The 19,850-nt window shown below is 41.7% G+C and overlaps 1 protein-coding gene across 1 annotated transcript in view; it reads right to left on the reverse strand.

Annotated features, from left to right (window-relative positions):
• LOC142784774 (glutamate receptor ionotropic, kainate 2-like) overlaps positions 1 to 19,209 on the reverse strand; it is a 117,987-nt gene extending 98,778 nt beyond the window's left edge. The window contains exon 1 of the mRNA XM_075883273.1: positions 19,200 to 19,209. Within this exon, the coding sequence (XP_075739388.1) occupies positions 19,200 to 19,209 (10 nt within the window). The remainder of the gene's footprint in view (positions 1 to 19,199) is intronic.
• Positions 19,210 to 19,850: the final 641 nt, after the last annotated feature.

Consider the following 19,850-nt stretch of genomic DNA (forward strand, 5'->3'; position numbering starts at 1 on the left):
TGTAAATCTGTTGTTGCCGACCAAATAGACCGGCAGTTCCACGGCAGAATTTTTAGGGAACCTATTTTGATGCTATACCGGCAGAAGAAAACTGCCTGATCCAGAATATCTTTTTTCAAGAAATCATTTTTTGAAAGTCTCTCAAAGAAGTCTTTCTTTGACAAGTATTTCTTGAATTTTGGGTTCTGAGAAGAGTTTTTAGAAGGGGGAGACCTGTTACGTTTTTAAGTTCTTAGAGATTCTGTGTCCATATCTGTAAAGTCTCCTGAATCATCTGTCACAGATTCTGACTCAGCCTGAACTCTATTTTTTGAAGGTTCTGCTTTCGGAGATATATATATATGATTGACTGTCTGATTTTCCTCCTCTGTACCTCTTGAAATCAACAGAGCGTGGGAATCCCGATTTTGCACAGAAACTGTACCAATGATTTGTGTCAGCTGTTGTGTTAACATATCAGCCAAGGCTTCAAAAAGAGTAGCTGCCAGACGCTGCATTGCCTTTTCAGTGGATTTTTCAATAGCCTCAGTTATCGACCTTGCAAGCGATGCATCCATCACCCCTGTGTGACGGGATGTTATGCCTGCGTAACCTTTCGATCTTTCATGCATTTCTGCTACCGCCTTCCTCCTAGAGCAACGCCTGCGTTCTACGATTTCTAGAACACCCATTTCTTTTTCTTTTGCACCACATTCAGCAGAGTCTGCAGGGTGCGCTCCATTACACAAGCAGCACTTCTGGTCCTCGGATTTGCAATCGCAGCTGTCATGGCTCTTTCCGCACAGACGACATCTAGCCTGTGATCTGCATGCTTTCATGCTGTGGCCGAATCGCCAACATTTTGAGCACTGCAAAGGTTTCGGGGAAAGTGGTTTTACTTTGTAGATTAGTGGCCATGCCTTAATTTCTGTTGGCCTAACTCTTCGTGCAAAAGTTACTATAACTGATTCAGTACGCGATTTTGTTTTATCAGTCGTTTGGGTACATTGATAGACTGAAACTGCCCCAGCTACAGCAAATAAGTCAAGAAATTTTTGAGGTGTCAGACTCGTATCCACCCTACGGACTATGCCCTTCGTACATGCAAGATGAGCTGGAATAAACGGGCTCACCGGCTGTGCAGCAAATTCAGAGCAATTCAGGAGCTCTCGGACGCAATCCTGGTCTGCAGAACAGCACAGGATACCCCCTCGGCCGAACTGTCGGACCTCCGTAATCTTCTGGAAAAGCGACGAGGCTTTCTGGAGTTCCAGTTGTATCACCTTCGAATTCTTCATTGGAATGAAACCCCCATTTGTAGGAACCAGAGCCACAGGGACGTGGCTATCTCCACTGCGTAGCAAGGTATCGAGCGGCCAATCCTTGACCGGTATTGAGGCCAGCCAAGGGGAGTGCCCTTGGCCGGGTGATGATAAAGACATCAGAATATTCTGACTTGCCTGACCTCCAAAGGGCTGCAACAACGTTTCAGTTGAGAGAAACTAACAAGAAATACTAGGAATGAAAAGCAAACCAAATCTTAGCTACAAGGATCCTGCCGCTCGACGTTGAGCCGATCACCGATGGCGAGCGACGCGACTTGTCTTTCTTCCTCCAGCTTGGGGCAGCCCGCGTGTTCACCCATCTTTCTTTTCTTCCAAGGCATGCGTAACAATATGTAGGATATACCTATTTATTAGAGGTGATATACCTATTTATTGACACTGTGGCCAGCGGCACACAGTGTCAACGCCACAAGCGCCCGTATACTGCTCCGGCTGGTCTTCTACAGCCTTTGCCACCTCCAAGCACACCTTTCTAACAGGTGGGCATTGACCTCATGGGCCATTTTCCAAAGTCGGCTAAGGGCAATCGCTGGATAAATGTATGTGTCGATTACCTCACGCGCTACTGCGAGACGGCGGCCATACCAACCGCAACTGCCAGCGACGTCTCTGTGTTCCTGCTGCAGCACGTTATCCTCCGACATGGCCCACCTCAGGTGATCATCAGTGATCGTGGGCGACAATTTACGGCAGACATTGTAGAAGAGCTGCTTTGATTGAGTGAGTCCCGCCTTCGTCAATCGTCGCCATACCATCCGCAAACAAATGGGCTCACGGAGCGCACCAACCAAACAATTGTAAACATGCTCTCTATATATGTGGCATCCGACCACAAGAACTGGGATGACGTGCTACCATTTATAACGTACGCGTTCAACACCGCTAAGCGCGAGACAACAGGCTATAGCCCCTTTTTCTTTGTGTGCGCACGACCGCCACGGCACACACTCAACACAGTTTTGCCATTCTTGGCGCACGAGGACCTCTCAGTCGCTGAAATCCTCTGCCTTGCAGAAGAGGCGCGTCGTATTGCTCGTCTACACACTTTGGCATCACGGGGAAAAATCGAAGGCACGCTACGACGTCCGCCATTGGCCTGTAACTTACCATCCAGGCGACTTAGTGTGGCTCTGGATTCCGGTACGAAGATGCGGCTTATGCCAAAAGTTCTTGGCCACATATAACGAACCGTTTGTTGTTCTCAACAAAATCACTGAAGTCACGTACACAATAGCTCGCCTCACGAGAAGTGGTAGAAGAGCCGCTAAAACCCGAGCAGTCCATGTCGCTCGACTGAAGTTGTACACACCAAGGTGAATCGGTTACCTCGCCCAGCGGGCTTTGTCTGCGAGGGGAGGAATGTTACGCATGCCTTGGAAGAAAACGAAGATGGGTGAACACGCGGGCTGCCCCAAGCTGGAGGAAGAAAGAAGATGACGACACGGCGATCATCAACCTGTTGGCCGCTCCGGCGCTTCTCTTCGTGACCAAAATAAACGGCCCCCTTAAGCCGTATACGTCCTGGTCCTCCTTGTGCGTAACAATAGTATCATTCTGGGTCTCGTTTATACCATGATCTTGCAGCTTCATTAGCCCTGCCTTACCCCTCCATACATTCATACTATCAGTATATACGAACTTTCGAAATATAAAACAAAGTCTCAAGTTTTCTGCAGCGTGTTTTAGTAGTTAGCAAAGGTATAAAAACGTGGACGTTTTGTTGCACAACTGCGTGACGGTGTAAATATTCGTCAAGAACCTTTAAACAAAATACAAATCATACCTATCTAAAAGAAAAAAAGTAAGGTATTCTAGAGAAAATAAATAAAAAATGTAAGAAAAACACAGACAGCAGTATAACCCAGTTGAAGGTAAACTACACGCAACTAAAAGCAAAAGAATCATATATCTTTGCGAGCGGCAGCAACGAAATGAGGATTAAAAACGTGATGACTGCATTGATATTATATTGGTGCTCTACTAGCCGCTCTGAGGCAAAAAAATGGAAATATAAAAAAGACCATGCTAATCATTTTGCAGTCTTTGCCCGTGCCTACCGGTATGAAATAAAGTGGCGGTAACGTTAATCATCTCCCCCCCTCTCCTCTTTGCTTTGTGTAGGTCTGGCGCTTCTCATTAAGCTACGGTGTGTTTAAGGCACAAGAAATAGAGCGAAGAAAGTACAAAATACTGGCATTGGCATGAAAAACAGCCAGGCCTACACGAAACGCGCAGGTTTACGAGTAGATGCAAATGAACGTTTTGACTCACCCAATTATTGCCGTAATCCCTCATCAAGCAGGGTTAAGCGACGTGTCATTGATGCCAGTTTTAGATCAACGCCTATTTGTTCTTATAAGCAAGCAGTTGCGTGTTTGCTTTCCACAGCTGAATAATAGTGTCCTGTGATGACAAAGTTCTATTTATAAGCAGAGCAAAAGGTTTGTGGGTGTTGCAGTTTCACAGGCACAAACACTTCAACCTCATAAGGATAAAAAAAAGGAAAGAGAAAGCTGTTATAATCCATGCTTTAGGGTTTTCTACCTCTGGAAGAGCAACGCAGCGTTAAACTTCACTTCTAAGCAAAAAACAGTAGAGTTTGCTGTTCTTAAATAAGGAAATAATGATACTTCTGCGCATAGCCGTGTGGGTTATTAGAGTAAGCTTCAAACCATTGCAAGATGGCGTCTTTGTACGTGTGGGATGTTGTTACAAGTCTTCATGCAATTCTGATAAAAAGGTTCGGCAGAGGGACACCATAGATATACTGTGTTCTGTTTCAATCCGAAGCAAATATTCTTGTTGTGACGAATTCTGGCATTCCGAGCGAAGACGCAGTATGTATGTATGTATGTATGTATGTATGTATGTATGTATGTATGTATGTATGTATGTATGTATGTATGTATGTATGTATGTATGTATGTATGTATGTATGTATGTGTGTATGTATATATGCCTGTATGTATGTATGTATGTATGTACATTGTTTACACCTTATATACCGTAATGAACAGAAGTTTCATGACAGTCACAATATGAAAGAGTAAATGTTCAATTGTGACAACATGGGAAATTGAACAAAGTTTCATTTTTGTGATTATACCTGGGCAGCGCAGAATCAGTGGTATTGATTCCGCATATAAGGTGGCTCGCACATGACATGAAGAAATGCATGCCGTCTCGATTCTGTTTTCAAGGATAGGCGTTGCATGTCATTTTCAGTGCCTGGACGTCGCCTCTGCCTAACTCTGTTAAACAGACCTCCCGTAAGATGACGAGACTACATTCATGGCAACTCCGGCCTCCATATTGACGAAGTCAAGGAGATTCTTCGCTTTTTTCTTGGCTTTGGTTATTGTTTTCTCTCACGAAGGCAGACTGTGCGGCGTGTAAAGTCTGTGGTGCTGCAGGAAATATCGACCGTCTACTATAAAATATCCTTGACTTGCACTGATAGGCATCACCTAGCAAGCAGGGTGTTCCAGCTACCCCACATCAAGCTGATTAAAGATGAAACCTCGGCATTTTGAAGACTTGAAGGTAAAACGTACACGCACGGTATCTTGCCACATTGAACCTACCCGACTCTTTATGGATACATGAGCCCGACGTACGACGTGCGATGCGCAGTGGCACACGAGTGCTCACAACGCCACGAAGATGGCAATCGCTATCCCGTAACGCCCACACACAGTGCTTCCTCTCCAAAACATGGGAGGTGAAGATTTCCAGTGGAGTCCTCTACAGGCATTGAAATACCACTCGTCGCCAGAAAAGTGACCACGCCCAGAGAATTCCTGCACTGAGGGACCCTCCCAGCTAGCGTGAACCAGAACTCACGAGCTCGGAAGACTGTTTTGAGATAACAAACCTTTACTTTATTAAATCATTTTCGCTCCTACGAAGTGCTTTGTCTCTGAGCAGTGGACTCTTTTGCCCACGAACCAACCCAAAACAACTCAAACTTGTACGCATTTCAAGGGTTATGTTTCATTTCTGTCCTGGTGTTTCATCACAAAATCTCGAATACTCTGAGGAAGTCCCAGTGAAGAGGCATTTGTTGGTTACTTGGTGGTATTCAGCAACAATCTATTGTGTGATGTAATGGGTGATTGTGTTAATGTTGGTTGATATATCTGCCCTTTTCATTTCTTGAAATGTCAGTCATAAACTCAATCAACTGCTCTCTGAAGTTACCATATTTTGTGTACATCAGACTGAATTAGACGATATGCAAGACGACGCATCTCGCAAGGACTGTTTGTTGTCGGTTATTTCTTGATTGGAGAACACAGAACAAGCAAGAAGTACGTTACTGGCCAGCCTTCGCGCTTCGTTGCGCTGGTAATCTTCATTGGGCACCGTAAACCTAAATGCCAATATATATATGATAAAACACTTGTCTTCAGCAGAACTGTTCTCAAAAGACATCCATCACTGTCTTTTATTTATGCATGTGCACTTGACATCTTCTACGGGAGGAAAATTCTGACGTAGTAGTTTGTGAGCACTCAAACAAAGCATCACAACGCATGAAAAACCGTGAACATGCCATAAATTTTCACTCTACAAGGCAGCTGAATAAAGTTCAGTTAAATTGAAGCGGCACCTAGACTTTTGCGCTGCGCCTTGTTTTTGGATCGATACCACAACCTTTATACCCAGTGCTGTACTTACGACGCTTTCCAATGTTTAAAGGTGCTAGAAAAGTTGAATGCATCCTGTATATTTTTAGTGTTTCTTTTTCGGAATGCAATTATTCTGTATAGGATGTCACTTTCAGTCCTACTCTCTGACGCGAAATGTGGCAAACAGATATTGTATTTCATAGTTTTCGTTTCTCTTGAATGCGATATTTTCAAAACACTGTTACGAAGCGTTCGCTAAGGCCATACGGTGGGTACACCATACCTTGAAATGGATATATTTTTAAGTGCGAGTTACGGTCGTAAAACACCTGAAATATTTCTAAAGTTCAGCAAGCTCTATATTTTCGCGGGTGCCTCAGGCTCTTAGAATTCCACGTTCTGCGCGCCTACGCCTTGGTTCAGCCTCTACGAATCTTGTTTTCCTAGTGCAGCAACGCCATCAAAAAGAACAAGCGGAGGAAATCTGGTCGCTTCGGCTAACAGCCAGCCTGTATTTTTAGTTCATAACGGAGTACCGTAGCAGCTGTTGTAGACATTGCGAAAACGCGGAAGCGTTTCATCGACCGTGTAAGACCCCGTACCATGTCTGCGTAACAACACTGGTTCAGAGCGAGATAGCACCCGCGAACAATGCACCACAGCACCTTTTCACCTTTTTCACACTCCGGAGTAAACTTTCTATTCCGTAAGCTCTTTATTCACTTTCGGTATACTTTTTGACGCCTACACAACTGTATACTTGTTGTGTAGGTGTCATGATTAAAATAAGTTTTTGCTGGAACACAGATCGGTTGAAATAAGGGTGAATCGTGTCGAAATATGTGCCTTAAAAATCGTTACTTGTAGCGTTACTACTTGAGCTATTAGGTGCATAATTATAGTAGAAATTCTTTATGATTTTATGACTGAAACAGTTAGTGCACACGGAAACATATGTAACATCGTTTAGCGCTTGTCTCTGTTGTTGCATGCTTAAAGCCTCGAAACAGTGAACTATTGTTCGTATTAAGAAAGAATATGCTTCCAGGTTTAGACCAGTAAGAGGTCACCCACGGCATACTATATTTTGGCGTACGCTGTAGCATACCAGGCTATGAATTTCGCAGTACTTACTGGCCTATGTATAAAGTTGCACAGCGAGCAGGTGTGATTTTTCTGTTGATATTTACTATGATTATGATGCGTGCTTCTGAGGACGAACTATTGCTCTACGTTAAGCTACTTCACCTTGGGTCTTTATCATGATCGCTGTTTTCATCAAAGCCCCTTTGTTTTCAAGTGCAAGTATGTGGCATTGTTCAAGGGTAATAGAATTTGAAATGGGGATTATTTTCATGCTATAAAACACACGGCACACAGAGACCATAACAGCACTACTGGAAAACAATTTTCAAAGACACAAACTCCCTCGGCATGATATTAGTTGTCTTCATCCAAACACTTGCACACTTTCACCTCCTGTAATATATGCTGTAAAGAACGCATCACCTAATGTGTCAGGTTGCATGCGCTAGTTCCGTAAGCATCTTTATTCTGTATTGGAAACACATCAGCATGATATACTTTTGCTGAAGTTTGATGCAATTTCTAAACTGTTTCTATTTAGTACTGCTGCTGATCTTTAGGCACGTTTTCATAATACGGAAATAAGACTCTCGACGTGCAGCTCCTCCCATTTTCGTGGCAGTGACGTTCTTGGGGAAGATTGATCACCCGGCATTTCCAAAGGAAGTGAACTTCGTGTTCGCATAAAAGCTGCATACTCTCAATACTTACACGTATATAGTTAGATTGAGCTATGCCTCAGACCAAACAACAATCCGAATAATAATAGGAGAAGACGGTGAGCACTTAAAACAGATATTTTTACACATGTGATGCTTCTCAGAGGTATTTTTTATTTTATTTGTTTTTCAGCAGCAGTTGTAGGCTTAGTATGGGCTCGATAAAAATGATTGTTTAAATGCATGCCACGCACCAACCACTTTTTTCTTGATAGACGCAAGGCAAAACTTAGGTATCGTCCACTTGCTCTCTTTTTCTTGAATAGGCCTATGAGTCTTCACAAATTTTGCATGACGTTTGCGTGCCTTCGATATGCTACGGACAGCTGCCCATTTATTCTAATGTGTGAGGTTACTCAGCATTCCAAGCAAGGCGCACTCCACTGCCTCCACAGCAGCCATTCCTTGAATAACAACATGAACCGACTCGGTCTGCGTGCAGTATGAGTGTGTTCGGGCAATAAGCCACAGATATGAATTCCGTGCTTGTAGGATATTGTCTACAGATAACACAAGTGATGCGAGGAATATGCAAAAACAAATTACTAGCTAGACAGAAAGCAATGGCGGGTTTTCTGTAACTAACTTAACCGCTGAAAACAGCTGCAAAGAGCACAGAGAATTTTTCCTAGCTCAAAGGCCCCACCTACTCAAAATTATCCCGTCAGCTCAGTTGCTCTAACCTGTGAAGACAGTGTGTACGTCGTGGTGGTGGCGCTCCGCTCTCAGGTAAGTACAGTAGTGCCACGGCCAATTTTGCTTTGTGCAGCACAACTTGTTTCAGCGACGATGAAATCACTTAAGCGGACGAACCATTTTTGATCGAGGAGCAACTTGAAGCTGTGTGATTGGTAAACAAGGCGTCATCTTTTAGTTCTGACTTGATCTTCATATCGCAGGTGAAGATATATATATATATATATATATATATATATATATATATATATATATATATATATATATATATATATATATATATATACTGAACACTATGCTATCATTTGACATGGCTCACAAGACAACGAAACATCAAAAGACTTAACGGCACGAGTGCTCATGTGACGTTTCCTGTGCCACACTCACGGAAAAAACTTTATTTCTGTGTGGTCGCAGATCACTGCCCTTCAATATTAGTTAAATAATGAGTGAGATAGATTAGTTTAATTGTGAGCATCAAGTAGTCAACAAAACAGAGAGTTGGGATCTCAGCTTTTACGCTTTTTAAAAATGAAATCGGACCAACCATTCTAACTCTCCCTTTTATTAGTACTTCATGTTCAGAATGAAATAACCTACCTCAATCAATAATTAACTCGTATTGAAGGCCAACGATCTGCGACACACAGAAACAAAGTTTTTTCGTGTGTGTGGCAGGTAGTCATACTGAAACATGCAACACTTAACTACACCCCAGCACGGTTAAAGGTGACAAATTCTGATACAGGTGCCATTTTCTACTATTTCCTTTTAAGTAAATGCAACAAGATACCCTATAAAGAGGCCCAAAATGAACATCTATGACTTCTCTTTCATTTCTTTTCTCAGCGTTGTAACTACTCCATCAGCAGAGAAGAATAAAAATTAGCGACACGAACTTCTTGCTTTCACTTATCTTAGTATCACTGTCTCGTCTGATGACATTGATTGTGTTCACCGTGATGCTGCAAAATCTGGCGAAAAAAAATATCATTGCACGTTTTGTTTGTCGCGAGAAGAAAAATGATTTTGTTAAGAAGGCGCGAAAAGCTGGGATTCACACATCCCAGATCGGCTTCGGTAATGCGACTGATCGGGCCGTGTATGTAAACGATCACTTGACTCTCGAGAACAAAAAGCTGTTTTCTAGGGCTCTTGCTCTGAAGAAAAAAAGGTGGTCCTTTCTGTGGACAGAAAACTGCCAGATAAAGGCGCGAAAGACTAACGACAGCAGGGTGTTTCGCATTCTCGCAGACTCAGATTTGCGCATTTTCACATAGATTTCCTTCTTTTCTGACTACGACCATGAAATGCAACATATATGGAAAACATGGCTTCTCTGTCGCCCACTAATGTACGATCTTTGATATCTGACAACAATCCTTGCCTCGTTCACTTGAACGCAAGAAGCCTTCGGCGTAATCACGATATATTAGTAGCTTTCTTACTTCCTTTTCTGTTCCATTTTCTTTCATATGCATAACCGAAACCTGGCTTTGTCAAGCTGATACTAAAATGTTTGGATTTCCGTATTATCAATCAGAATACTGTCACCGCTGAAATGATTGTCATGGAGGATCAGCTATATTCATTTCCGATAAAATTCCTTACATTGAAAGGTGCGACATTGATATAGCTATTGCGCAGTGTGAGTCGGTATGAATTGAACTTGATCATTCCTTTTTGTCCGTTGATTCAAAAAAATTGTTTTGGGCGGTATATACCATTCACCATCATCATGTTCATCTGAATTTATGATTCACCTTGATCGCATTTTCAACATATTAGCTGCAGAAAATAAACACGTTCTCATAGTGGGTGATATCAATATCAATTTGTTAGATATCTACAACAGGCTGTGTGTAAATTATATTGATTGCTTTAGTGGATTTGGTTGCGAGCAACTCATAACGTCGCCAACAAGATGCACTCCTTATGGAAGAGAAACGCTTCTAGACCGGGCGCACGTTAAAGAACCCCAGGTGGTCGAAATTTCCGGAGCCCTCAACTACGGCGTCTCTCATAATCATATGGTGGTTTTGGGACGTTAAACCCCACATATCTATCTACGCTTCTAGACCACGCATTAACTAACATCACTCCTGCACCTATCTCGGGGGTGATTAAAACTGATATTAGCGATCATTATCGTATTTTCATCATCTTTAACTCGTCGACCAGCTCGGACAGTACACGATACTTAGCCAAAGTATTCGATAAGAGCAGCTTTATAGAAGATATGAGTAATATCGATTGGTTTGAAGTTGATCAGCTGCAAGATCCTGAATGCGCACTCGAAAGTTACTGCGATTTTTTTCGAGAAGCCGTGTCTCGGAATACCATTATTAGCAAATGTAAACGGCGTTACCATTCACCTCGATGTCCTTGGATAACCAAGGGTTTTCTTAAAAGCATGCGTAAAAAAGAAAACTTATACAAAAAACAAAGAAGCGACCTTTCAATCTAAAATTGGCATCAAGATACAAAAAGTACTGCAACATCTTAAATTCTTTGCTCAAAAAGGCTAAGAAATGTTATTACGAAAAAGAATTTATAAGTCGCAAGAGCAATTCTAAAAGAAAATGGGAGTTGCTCAATACATTCCTAAACAGAACAACGTGTCACACTTCAATCTCAAAAATTATGTATAATGACTGTACGTACGACGACGCGCTTGAAATAGCTAATGCTTTCAGTGACTTCTTTTTTAAAATTTACAATCGGGATCACACGGGCGCTGAATGTAGCATGAGTCGAGTTAATTTTTCGTTTTTTCTTTTCCCTGTAATATCAGAAGAAGTTTTCACCACTATTAAGAGCCTTAAAGATACCTCTCCTGGATTAGATGACATTCATGCACGTCACCTAAAAATGGTAGGCCAGTTAATCTCTCCAACGCTGGCCAGCATAATTAACAGCATCTTTAAAACTGGAATTTTTCCACGCACCCTTAAGAACACAAAAGTCGTACCCATTTTTTAAGAAAGGTGATAGGTCAATTATTTCCAATTACCGACCTATTTCTATCTTATCATCCGTCATCAAAATAATTGAGAAAGTATTTGTTAGTCGCCTGAATAGCTACCTAAAAAATGTAATCTCTTGAACGACCGTCAATTCGGTTTCCGTTCTGGTAGTTCAAGCGACTTGGCGGTAATCTCATTAACAGACTACATTAAAAGTTCCATAGACAAAGGATTCGTTGTTGGATCCGTATTCTTAGATTTTTCAAAGGCTTTTGATACAATTAATCACGGTATGTTACTAAAAAAATTAGAAGCCCATGAAATAACAAGGCCAGCGTTAATCCTTCTGAAAAACTACTTCTGTGACAGAAAGCAAACAGTTTATTTATCTGGCAAGTTTTCAGACACTAAAACAATTAAACATGGGGTGCCACAGGGTTCAATCTTGGGACCATTATTATTTATCCTATATATAAATGATCTTCCTCTACACGCTTCACCCTCACAATGCATGTTATACGCTGATGACACTACTATCTCAGACTCGGATGTATCTATAACAACGTTAACTAATAAATTAAACACTGCCTTAGCTAATATTGTCACTTGGTGTCAGAATAATCACTTGAATTTAAATCCAAACAAAATTAAATTCATGGTTTTCCGTTCTCCTCAAAGACGACTTCAATTTTCACCTCAGGTAACCCTCGACTCCCACTTCATTTCGACTAGCGACTGCGTTTCATTTCTCGGTGTCTATCTCGATGAACAACTAAAATTTCACAATCATATATCACAAGTTAGGAAAAGAACTTCTTTCGGCATAATAGCACTAATAAAAGCTAGACATTGTCGGTCTACTTCTGTTCTCCTGTCACTTTATCACGCATTCATTCATAGTCATATATATTACGGTATTGCTGCCCATGGCAACACATATCAGTGTCATTTCTCTTCTATTCAACATATACAAAATCAAGCTCTGCGCATTATTTCTAACTTTAGTCGCGATAATATTAATATCGTACGCATGGAGAATAACGTGCTCACCACTAATGATTTATTTGCATTTAACTTAATTACCTTGATTTTCAGGTTAATTAATAAAGATCTCACCCCCGAGTTTATTTCCTTGGATTCCTTAAAGAATACTAACCCTACTCGCTTTGCTCAAAAAAATAACTTTTTGCTGCCTAAAGCTTGTACTAATTATGGTAAAATGACAGCATCATTCTGTGCTCTCAAAATATGGAATTCTCTTCCTCACCCCATCAAAACATCGTCATCTCTTCCTCTTTTAAAAAGAACACTGAAAGCTCATTTCTTGAACCAAAAATTATAACTTATTCATAGCATGTACTGTTTTTAGTGCTTTTTTCTTTTCTCTATACTTACATATGAACATTACGTGAAATACATTGTTATTGTTCATGGTGTATCTCTTTACATGCTTTCACTTTTGGTATGAATATGTATGTGTATTTAGATGTGTGTATAAACTTATATGTATGTGTATGTATATTTAATATCAGTATTTATACAATTAGAAAACAGTTCTGTACGCGTAAAAATGTCGATGTCTCCGATTATTGTTATCGTAGTATTCTTTCTGTATAACTATTGTACACTTGTTTTTAGGTTGACTTGATATTTCTTTTATTTTTTCTATTTTCGTGCATATTTTGTAATCCTTACCTAATGATCATGTACAGAGGGTCCCGGTACGGATTTTTTGACTTTGGGACCCTCTTCTGCATATCCTTAACGATGTAACCATACTATGCAAAAATAAAGATTGATTGATTGATTGATTGATTGCTTTAAAGCCTGCATGTGAAGTTGTTCGTAATAAGAAGTGTAGGACCGATAATAAATCTAGTGAATTCTTTGGTTCTGACACTTTTCTTTAGCACATTCTCATTTTTATTTAGTATAAAATCTAACGAAACATATCATTCCGCTTCGCCGCATCACTCCCCTTTCAAGCATTCCCAAGCAAGAGAGGCCTACTCAGAGAACCGGCGACACGTTCGTTCACTTAGCGCGCTAAATTGATAGGCGCCTGCTACCACGCCTAAATTGGACACACCACCAGCCCTTTTTAAGGCGCCTAGTGAGATTTCGCAGTCCCCAGACTTCGTCCTACATCTGAGGACTTTGTACCACGATTAACGAGCGCTGCTTCTATGTACCCTCAGTGGCGTCTGGTCTATTAGCTGGCGCTAATGACTTAGTCGACGAGCCCGGTAAATACGTTTTTGGCCAGTGGTAACATTTTGCAGCATTATATTCCGCAATAAAACAAAATTCGAGCATAGTAAAATGCCTCCGAAATGTTTGTCTTTTTCTTTGAAAACCCGCCGCTCGCTTCTCAAAGGCCAAAAAGCATTTTGAGGGAACTGCGCGCTGCGGCGAAAACCACAGGACTTGAGCAACTTGAAAGACTGTGCGACAGTAACGTACTGCGTGTCAAAAACGTAGAAAGAAAAAAAAAAACATATGCTTCGAGCCATGAAATGAACCGAACAGGAGGTTTTATTGTGCTAAATGAAGAAGAATACATGTGCATGATATACAGAAAGAGGTCCCATAGTCAGAGACTGCAAGGGAAACTCTTTTACAATGTAGAATTGAAAATGATTGTGATGTACATAGAAGGGAGACAGAGCTACAGTAAAATGCAATTGAAACAAATAAAGTAAGAATATACCATTGTAATCTCACAGAAACAATTTAAAAGCAAGAATAACGCGCTAACTTCAATGACAAGTGATTACAGAACGCAACTCACAATGAACAGGAATCAATTAAAAAAGAGCAAAACAGGCTAGTTAGTTGACATGATATGATTTTTAACATCGATTTAATTACCTTCAGGAAACGGCATACTTTAATGTCGGAAGGTAAACTATTCCAAAAAGAAATTCCAGAAAAATGATTGGTTTGTTTGCCATAATTGGTGCGAACGTTTGGCAGTAGAAAGTTATTGTTAAGGGCAAACCTTGTGACATTGTTATTTGAGAGAATGGTAGTAAAATGTGGAAGTTGGTTATTTATAGTTCTATACATGTAAATACCAAGGTTATATTTAACTAGCTCAGATACAGTTAATATATTGTTTTCGTGAAGTAGTGACATAGCGTTAGAGAGATATGGGCTTGACATGAGAATTCTTATCGCTTGGTTTTGAATTGTCGGAACTGAAGTAAGATGAGTGGTGTATGTGTTACCCCATGAAGTAATACAGTAAGAAATGTGCGAATGAACAAAAGAAAGATACAGTGACATAGGCATTGATGAATTGAAATATAGACGAGATTTAATCAGTAGTGGAATGCCATACGTCCTTTTTTTCCTAATACATGCAACATGTCGGTGCTTTTTCAAGTTACTGTCGAGTTCAACGCCTAGAAATCTACAGCAGTCGCTCACAGGGATGTCATTGCGCGCAATTATAACAGGAGGGATAGAAGGTAAAGGTTTTGTGGTGAAGAGAAGACAACAAATTTTGTCTTAGACGTGTTAATTTCTAACATGTTATTACGGCACCACCGAAAAAGTTGTGCCAGATCAAAGTTTAGTTTTCCAGTTAAGGATGTAATGCTGCTATCAGACTTGAAAATTGTGGTGTCGTCGGCATATACGATACAACTGGATGAATAAAGGCATTTCGGCAAATCATTAATATAGAGTGAAAACAAAAGGGACCCCAAAATAGACCCCTGGGGTACACCAATATTAGTTAATTTGGTTGACGAATGTGCATTAGAAATTACCACCTTCTGTGTACTGTTGCAGAGATAGCTACGCAATAATAGTGATGTTGGGCCAGTCATACCAAATGCTTCAAGTTTATTGAAAAGAATGTGATGATTGATAGAATGAAACGCTTTAGTTAGGTCGATGAAAACGCTGCCCGCATAGTAACCGTTGTCAATAGCCTTTTTTAATTGGTCAGTAAGTGAGATTAGCGCAAGCTCACTGGTGTAGCCGGAACGGAAGCCAAATTGACAAGGCGATAGTATATTAAATTTGTTCAGGTAATTTGTGAGACGTGTACAGATCAGTTTTTCTATTACGTTGCTCAAAAAAGGTAAGATGCAAATGGGGCGGTAGTTATTCAATAACGAAGCATCTCCTTTTTTATATACAGGGATAATTTTACCCTGCTTCTGTTCATGCGGGAAAACACCTGTTCTAAACATTAAATTCACAATTGAAGAGAATACATTTGATATAAGGTGAGCTACCATTTTTATATAGGAGCGGTGAATGCCATCAAGGCCAGCACTCGTCATTTTTAGGGTACCTATAACGCTGATTATTTCATCTGGAGTTGTGGGAAACAGAAAGAATGAATGGGGTAGGCGATCTAAGGCCATTTCATTTAATAAAGGTAGGTTGTGCTCGACGTTAAAGAAGAAGTTTGCAAACTGATCGGCGATGTCAGCTGGGTCACTATAGGTGATCTCCTTATGAAGAACTGTAGCTGTTTTATCCGATCGTGGGTTCCTATTTAAAGAGGAATTAATGATGTCCCATTTTTTTTCTCGTACTATTTCCGGCCTCAGTTATCTTTTGCGCATAATACTTTCTTTTAGCTTCCTTTAGCTCGGGCCCCGCCGCGGTGGTCTAGTAGCTAAGGCACTCGGCTGCTGACCCGCAGGGCGCGGGTTCGAATCCCGGCTGCGGCGGCTGCATTTCCCATGGAGGCGGAAATGTTGTAGGCCCGTGTGCTCAGATTTGGGTGCACGTTAAAGAACCCCAGGTGGTCTAAATTTCCGGAGCCCTCCACTACGGCGTCTCTCATAATCATAGAGTGGTTTTGGGACGTTAAACCCCACATATCAATCAATGCTTTAGCTTGGTGTTTATTAGGTTGCAAAATTTTTTATATCGAGCAAGCAAATTCGTGTTAAATGGTTGCCCTTTAGTTTTTTGTAGAGGTTGTCACGTTTGCGCATGTTTGTTAGTAATCCCCTCGTCAGCCAGAGATTTGCTGGTGTTGCGATTATTTTTTGGATTTTCGCTTATCTGTACAAGATTGAACATGTGGTAGGAGCAAAGATGAAAAGAGGGTGAGAGCTTTTTGTGCATCAGCTTTAAGATAAACTTCAGACCAGTTAGTGTTAGCAACGGTATCAATAAATTTCTGCTTGTCCAATATATCACGAATAAACTGTTCCGGTTAAAGCAAAAAATCCCGGTTAAGGCAAGAACTTCAGGGTTTAGGAACGTGGGCATCATCAGACTACTCACATCGTCGTTTGCTTCAACAATTACGATCATGCCTAAATAAGATGAATTACTTCACTTATGCGCGGATTGCAAGCTTATCAACCGCCAGACCAACCAGTTCCCGTTTCATATGCGAAAAATAGACGAAATCATCAATGAACCAGCGGATGCGACTAGTCCTTTATAATTGATTTGAGGAAAGGATACCGGCAAGTACGCTTGATGGAATACACGAAAAAGTTCACGGTGCTTGTTACACCACTTGACGTGTTCGAATACAACCGACTTCCGTTCGGGTGTAAGAACTGCGGTGCATTGGTTTGATGAATTGGTGAACAGTGTACTCGGAGACATTAATAGAAAGTTTTGTGATGTGTACGTTGACAATACCCCACTGTAATCAAGGACAAGAGACGACCATATATCTTAATTTTCAGCAGTGTTGCAAGCACTCAGTGATGCAAGACTAAAATCAATGCAAAGAAAAGTGAGTTCTTTAGTCAAACGGTGGTTTTTTCAGACAGGCGCCAAACGGAGAGTAGATGACATAACGAAGAGTACCAAAAAATAAAGCGTGCAGCGAATCAGATCTGTAGCGAAGCCCCACGACGTTCCTTCACTTCCTGTGGTTATAGGACTTGTAGGGCACTTCCGAGCATTTGTAAAAGACTAGGCCAAGAACACCAATTGCCTCGTAACCTTGACATAAAAAGGTGTTCCGTTCTTGCGGACGAATAAATGTGAAATTATCTTTGTAGAGCTGAAAATCACCATTTCCTGTGACCCTGTATTGAAGTTTCCAGATTTTACCTTAGCATTCAAACTCTAAATCGGTGCTTTCCATCAAGAAACTGGGGCTGTTTTTCTACCAAAGAAATGACAAAGACAATGTGACTCGACAACTGCAAGTGATCAGATATTTTTAATATACGTTTACCGAAACCCAAATTATTATTATATCACAGAAAAAGAAGAACTAGTAGTTGCTAAGGCCTTGAGTTATTTTAGAGCATACTTGAAAGGGAGAAGTTTTATTTACACTGTTCACCGACAGCCCGACCTTCAACTATCAGCGGCTTCTCGCACAGCCAAAGGGGAGAATCGCGCGTTAGATAAGCGAAATTCAACAGCACAAGTTTGATGTAGCTCATCGTCCGGGAAAAAGTCACCAAGATGCGGATGCAATATCCCGAACACGCATTCCCCAAGGCAAGACAGTTGAGCATGTAAACTTGGCAAGGCTGTGGGAAGGAACTACTAAATTGATATTTAGTAATGGAAAAGTACATGTAGCTGATATCGAAGTGGAAACCATTCTGAGGCTCTACTACAATAGCCCGAAATCAGGAGGGCACGATGAATTTCGAAGAACGTACAGGAAGCTAACTGCAAGGTTCACGTGGACGAACATGAAGGCGGGTATTACATTAAAACATGCCACGAATGCCGGGTCTTCAAAGCAAAGTTTTGTCCACAATAAACGACAACGCCGAAATACTCTGAGGTACCTCTGGAGGTACTGCACCTCGACTTTGCCGAAATGAAGAAGGTAAGGACATGCTGAAAATGCAAGCATTTCTGGTTGTCATTGAGTGCACGCGCCATGTTGCTGCTAAGACAGGCAGAACAGATACGAATGCAGTAATTTCATATCTCAAACGGGAAATCTTCAAAGACGTTAGATGGAAGCCGACAGATGGAAACAACGAAAAAGAGAAGTCCCCCTATTGAAACGTCGTCCAGCTTGTTTGAGGCAGTTCCACTGTTAACCCTGATGATCTCAAATATGGTAAAGAAATTCTTGCCGAGAACAGACCGGCTTTATAAAGTCCTAAGCTTCGACAATGTGCAGAAAAGACAAGGGCATAAAATTACGCTTTGCAGCCCAACATCACCCTGAAGACAAATCCCTCGTTTTCGGAAAATCAAGTTGGCTGCCCCCTGATATAGAGCAGGGTTTAGTGGACAATGTTATCCTCAAAAAACAACATATGGTGGCAGAGTGGAACCAACGATATAGCCATACAATGAATAGAAGTTTTGATAAGCGTCATCGATCAAAGATCCCCGATGTGCAGCCTGGAAGCATGGTCCTCTTGCGAAAAGGACTCGACTCTAAGCCTCATGTTACTGGCCTCTACTTCCGCATCACGACCACGAAGCGACAAGGTGTACTGAACGCGGTATATTACCAGAGACCTCGGGGCAAGGTCGAAAAGGCATATCTATCAAACATATTGTTTTAAGACTATATCACACTGAAGAAGTAAGAGAGACAGACAGCGAGCAAGACGACGTGATTCTGGGATGTGGCGCACGCTCTCGCTTGCCATTTCGGATAACGCTTGGCGTCGTGCAAATAAATTTCAACTATAACCTCGTTTCTCTGTGTGCCCACCCATAACATTTTGGCGGAGGTGCTTGGTAGCAAAGCACGACGGAGCTTGGCAGCAGATGCCAATACCGCTTCTATCATATCTACCGACAGGAATGATGCACCAACAGCCATGCCCAACGCATCAATGGCGCCCACCTCACCTGTGGTCATTGTGACCACTCCACCCAGCGATCCTGGCAACTTTTGGGACACTGACGGCGAAGACGTCGATGAGTGGCTCCAACTCTACTAGCTTCTGAGTGAAAATCATTGTTTGAACCCCACCATGATGCTGGCAAACTTTATCTTTTACTTGACAGATACGGCCAAGGCTTGGTTCAACCGTAAAGTAGAAGAAATCACCAGCAGGGACGTTTGTAAGACGAAGTTGCGCGAGTTGTTCGGCCAATCTGCCGGGTGCAAGCAGACCAGCAGACCGCTAAGAAAGAACTTTGTACCCGTGTCCAGACACCCATGGAGTCTTACCTGGCCTATATTCAAGATGTCTCGACCCTCTGCCATAAGGTAGATAACACTGTGACCAAAGCCGGAAAGATTGCGCACGTACTCAAGGGCATCGCTGATGATGTCTTAAGCCTACTTGTATTGAAAGACTGTTCGACAGTCCAAGACGTCATTAAGAAGTGCCGACGCTCTCAAGAGGTTAAAAGCATCGCATCACCGACCACCTCACCCGTCTTCCCAACACCGCTGCAGCGTCAACTTGTGAAGACTGCCGTTTTGACACCTAGCCAAATTCAGTCTCTGCTGACATTATGAGGGTTGCTCAACGTGAAATCGAAGCGATCTCA

This window comes from Rhipicephalus microplus, unplaced genomic scaffold (genome assembly GCF_043290135.1).
Source record: "Rhipicephalus microplus isolate Deutch F79 unplaced genomic scaffold, USDA_Rmic scaffold_15, whole genome shotgun sequence".
Taxonomy (NCBI): domain Eukaryota; kingdom Metazoa; phylum Arthropoda; class Arachnida; order Ixodida; family Ixodidae; genus Rhipicephalus; species Rhipicephalus microplus.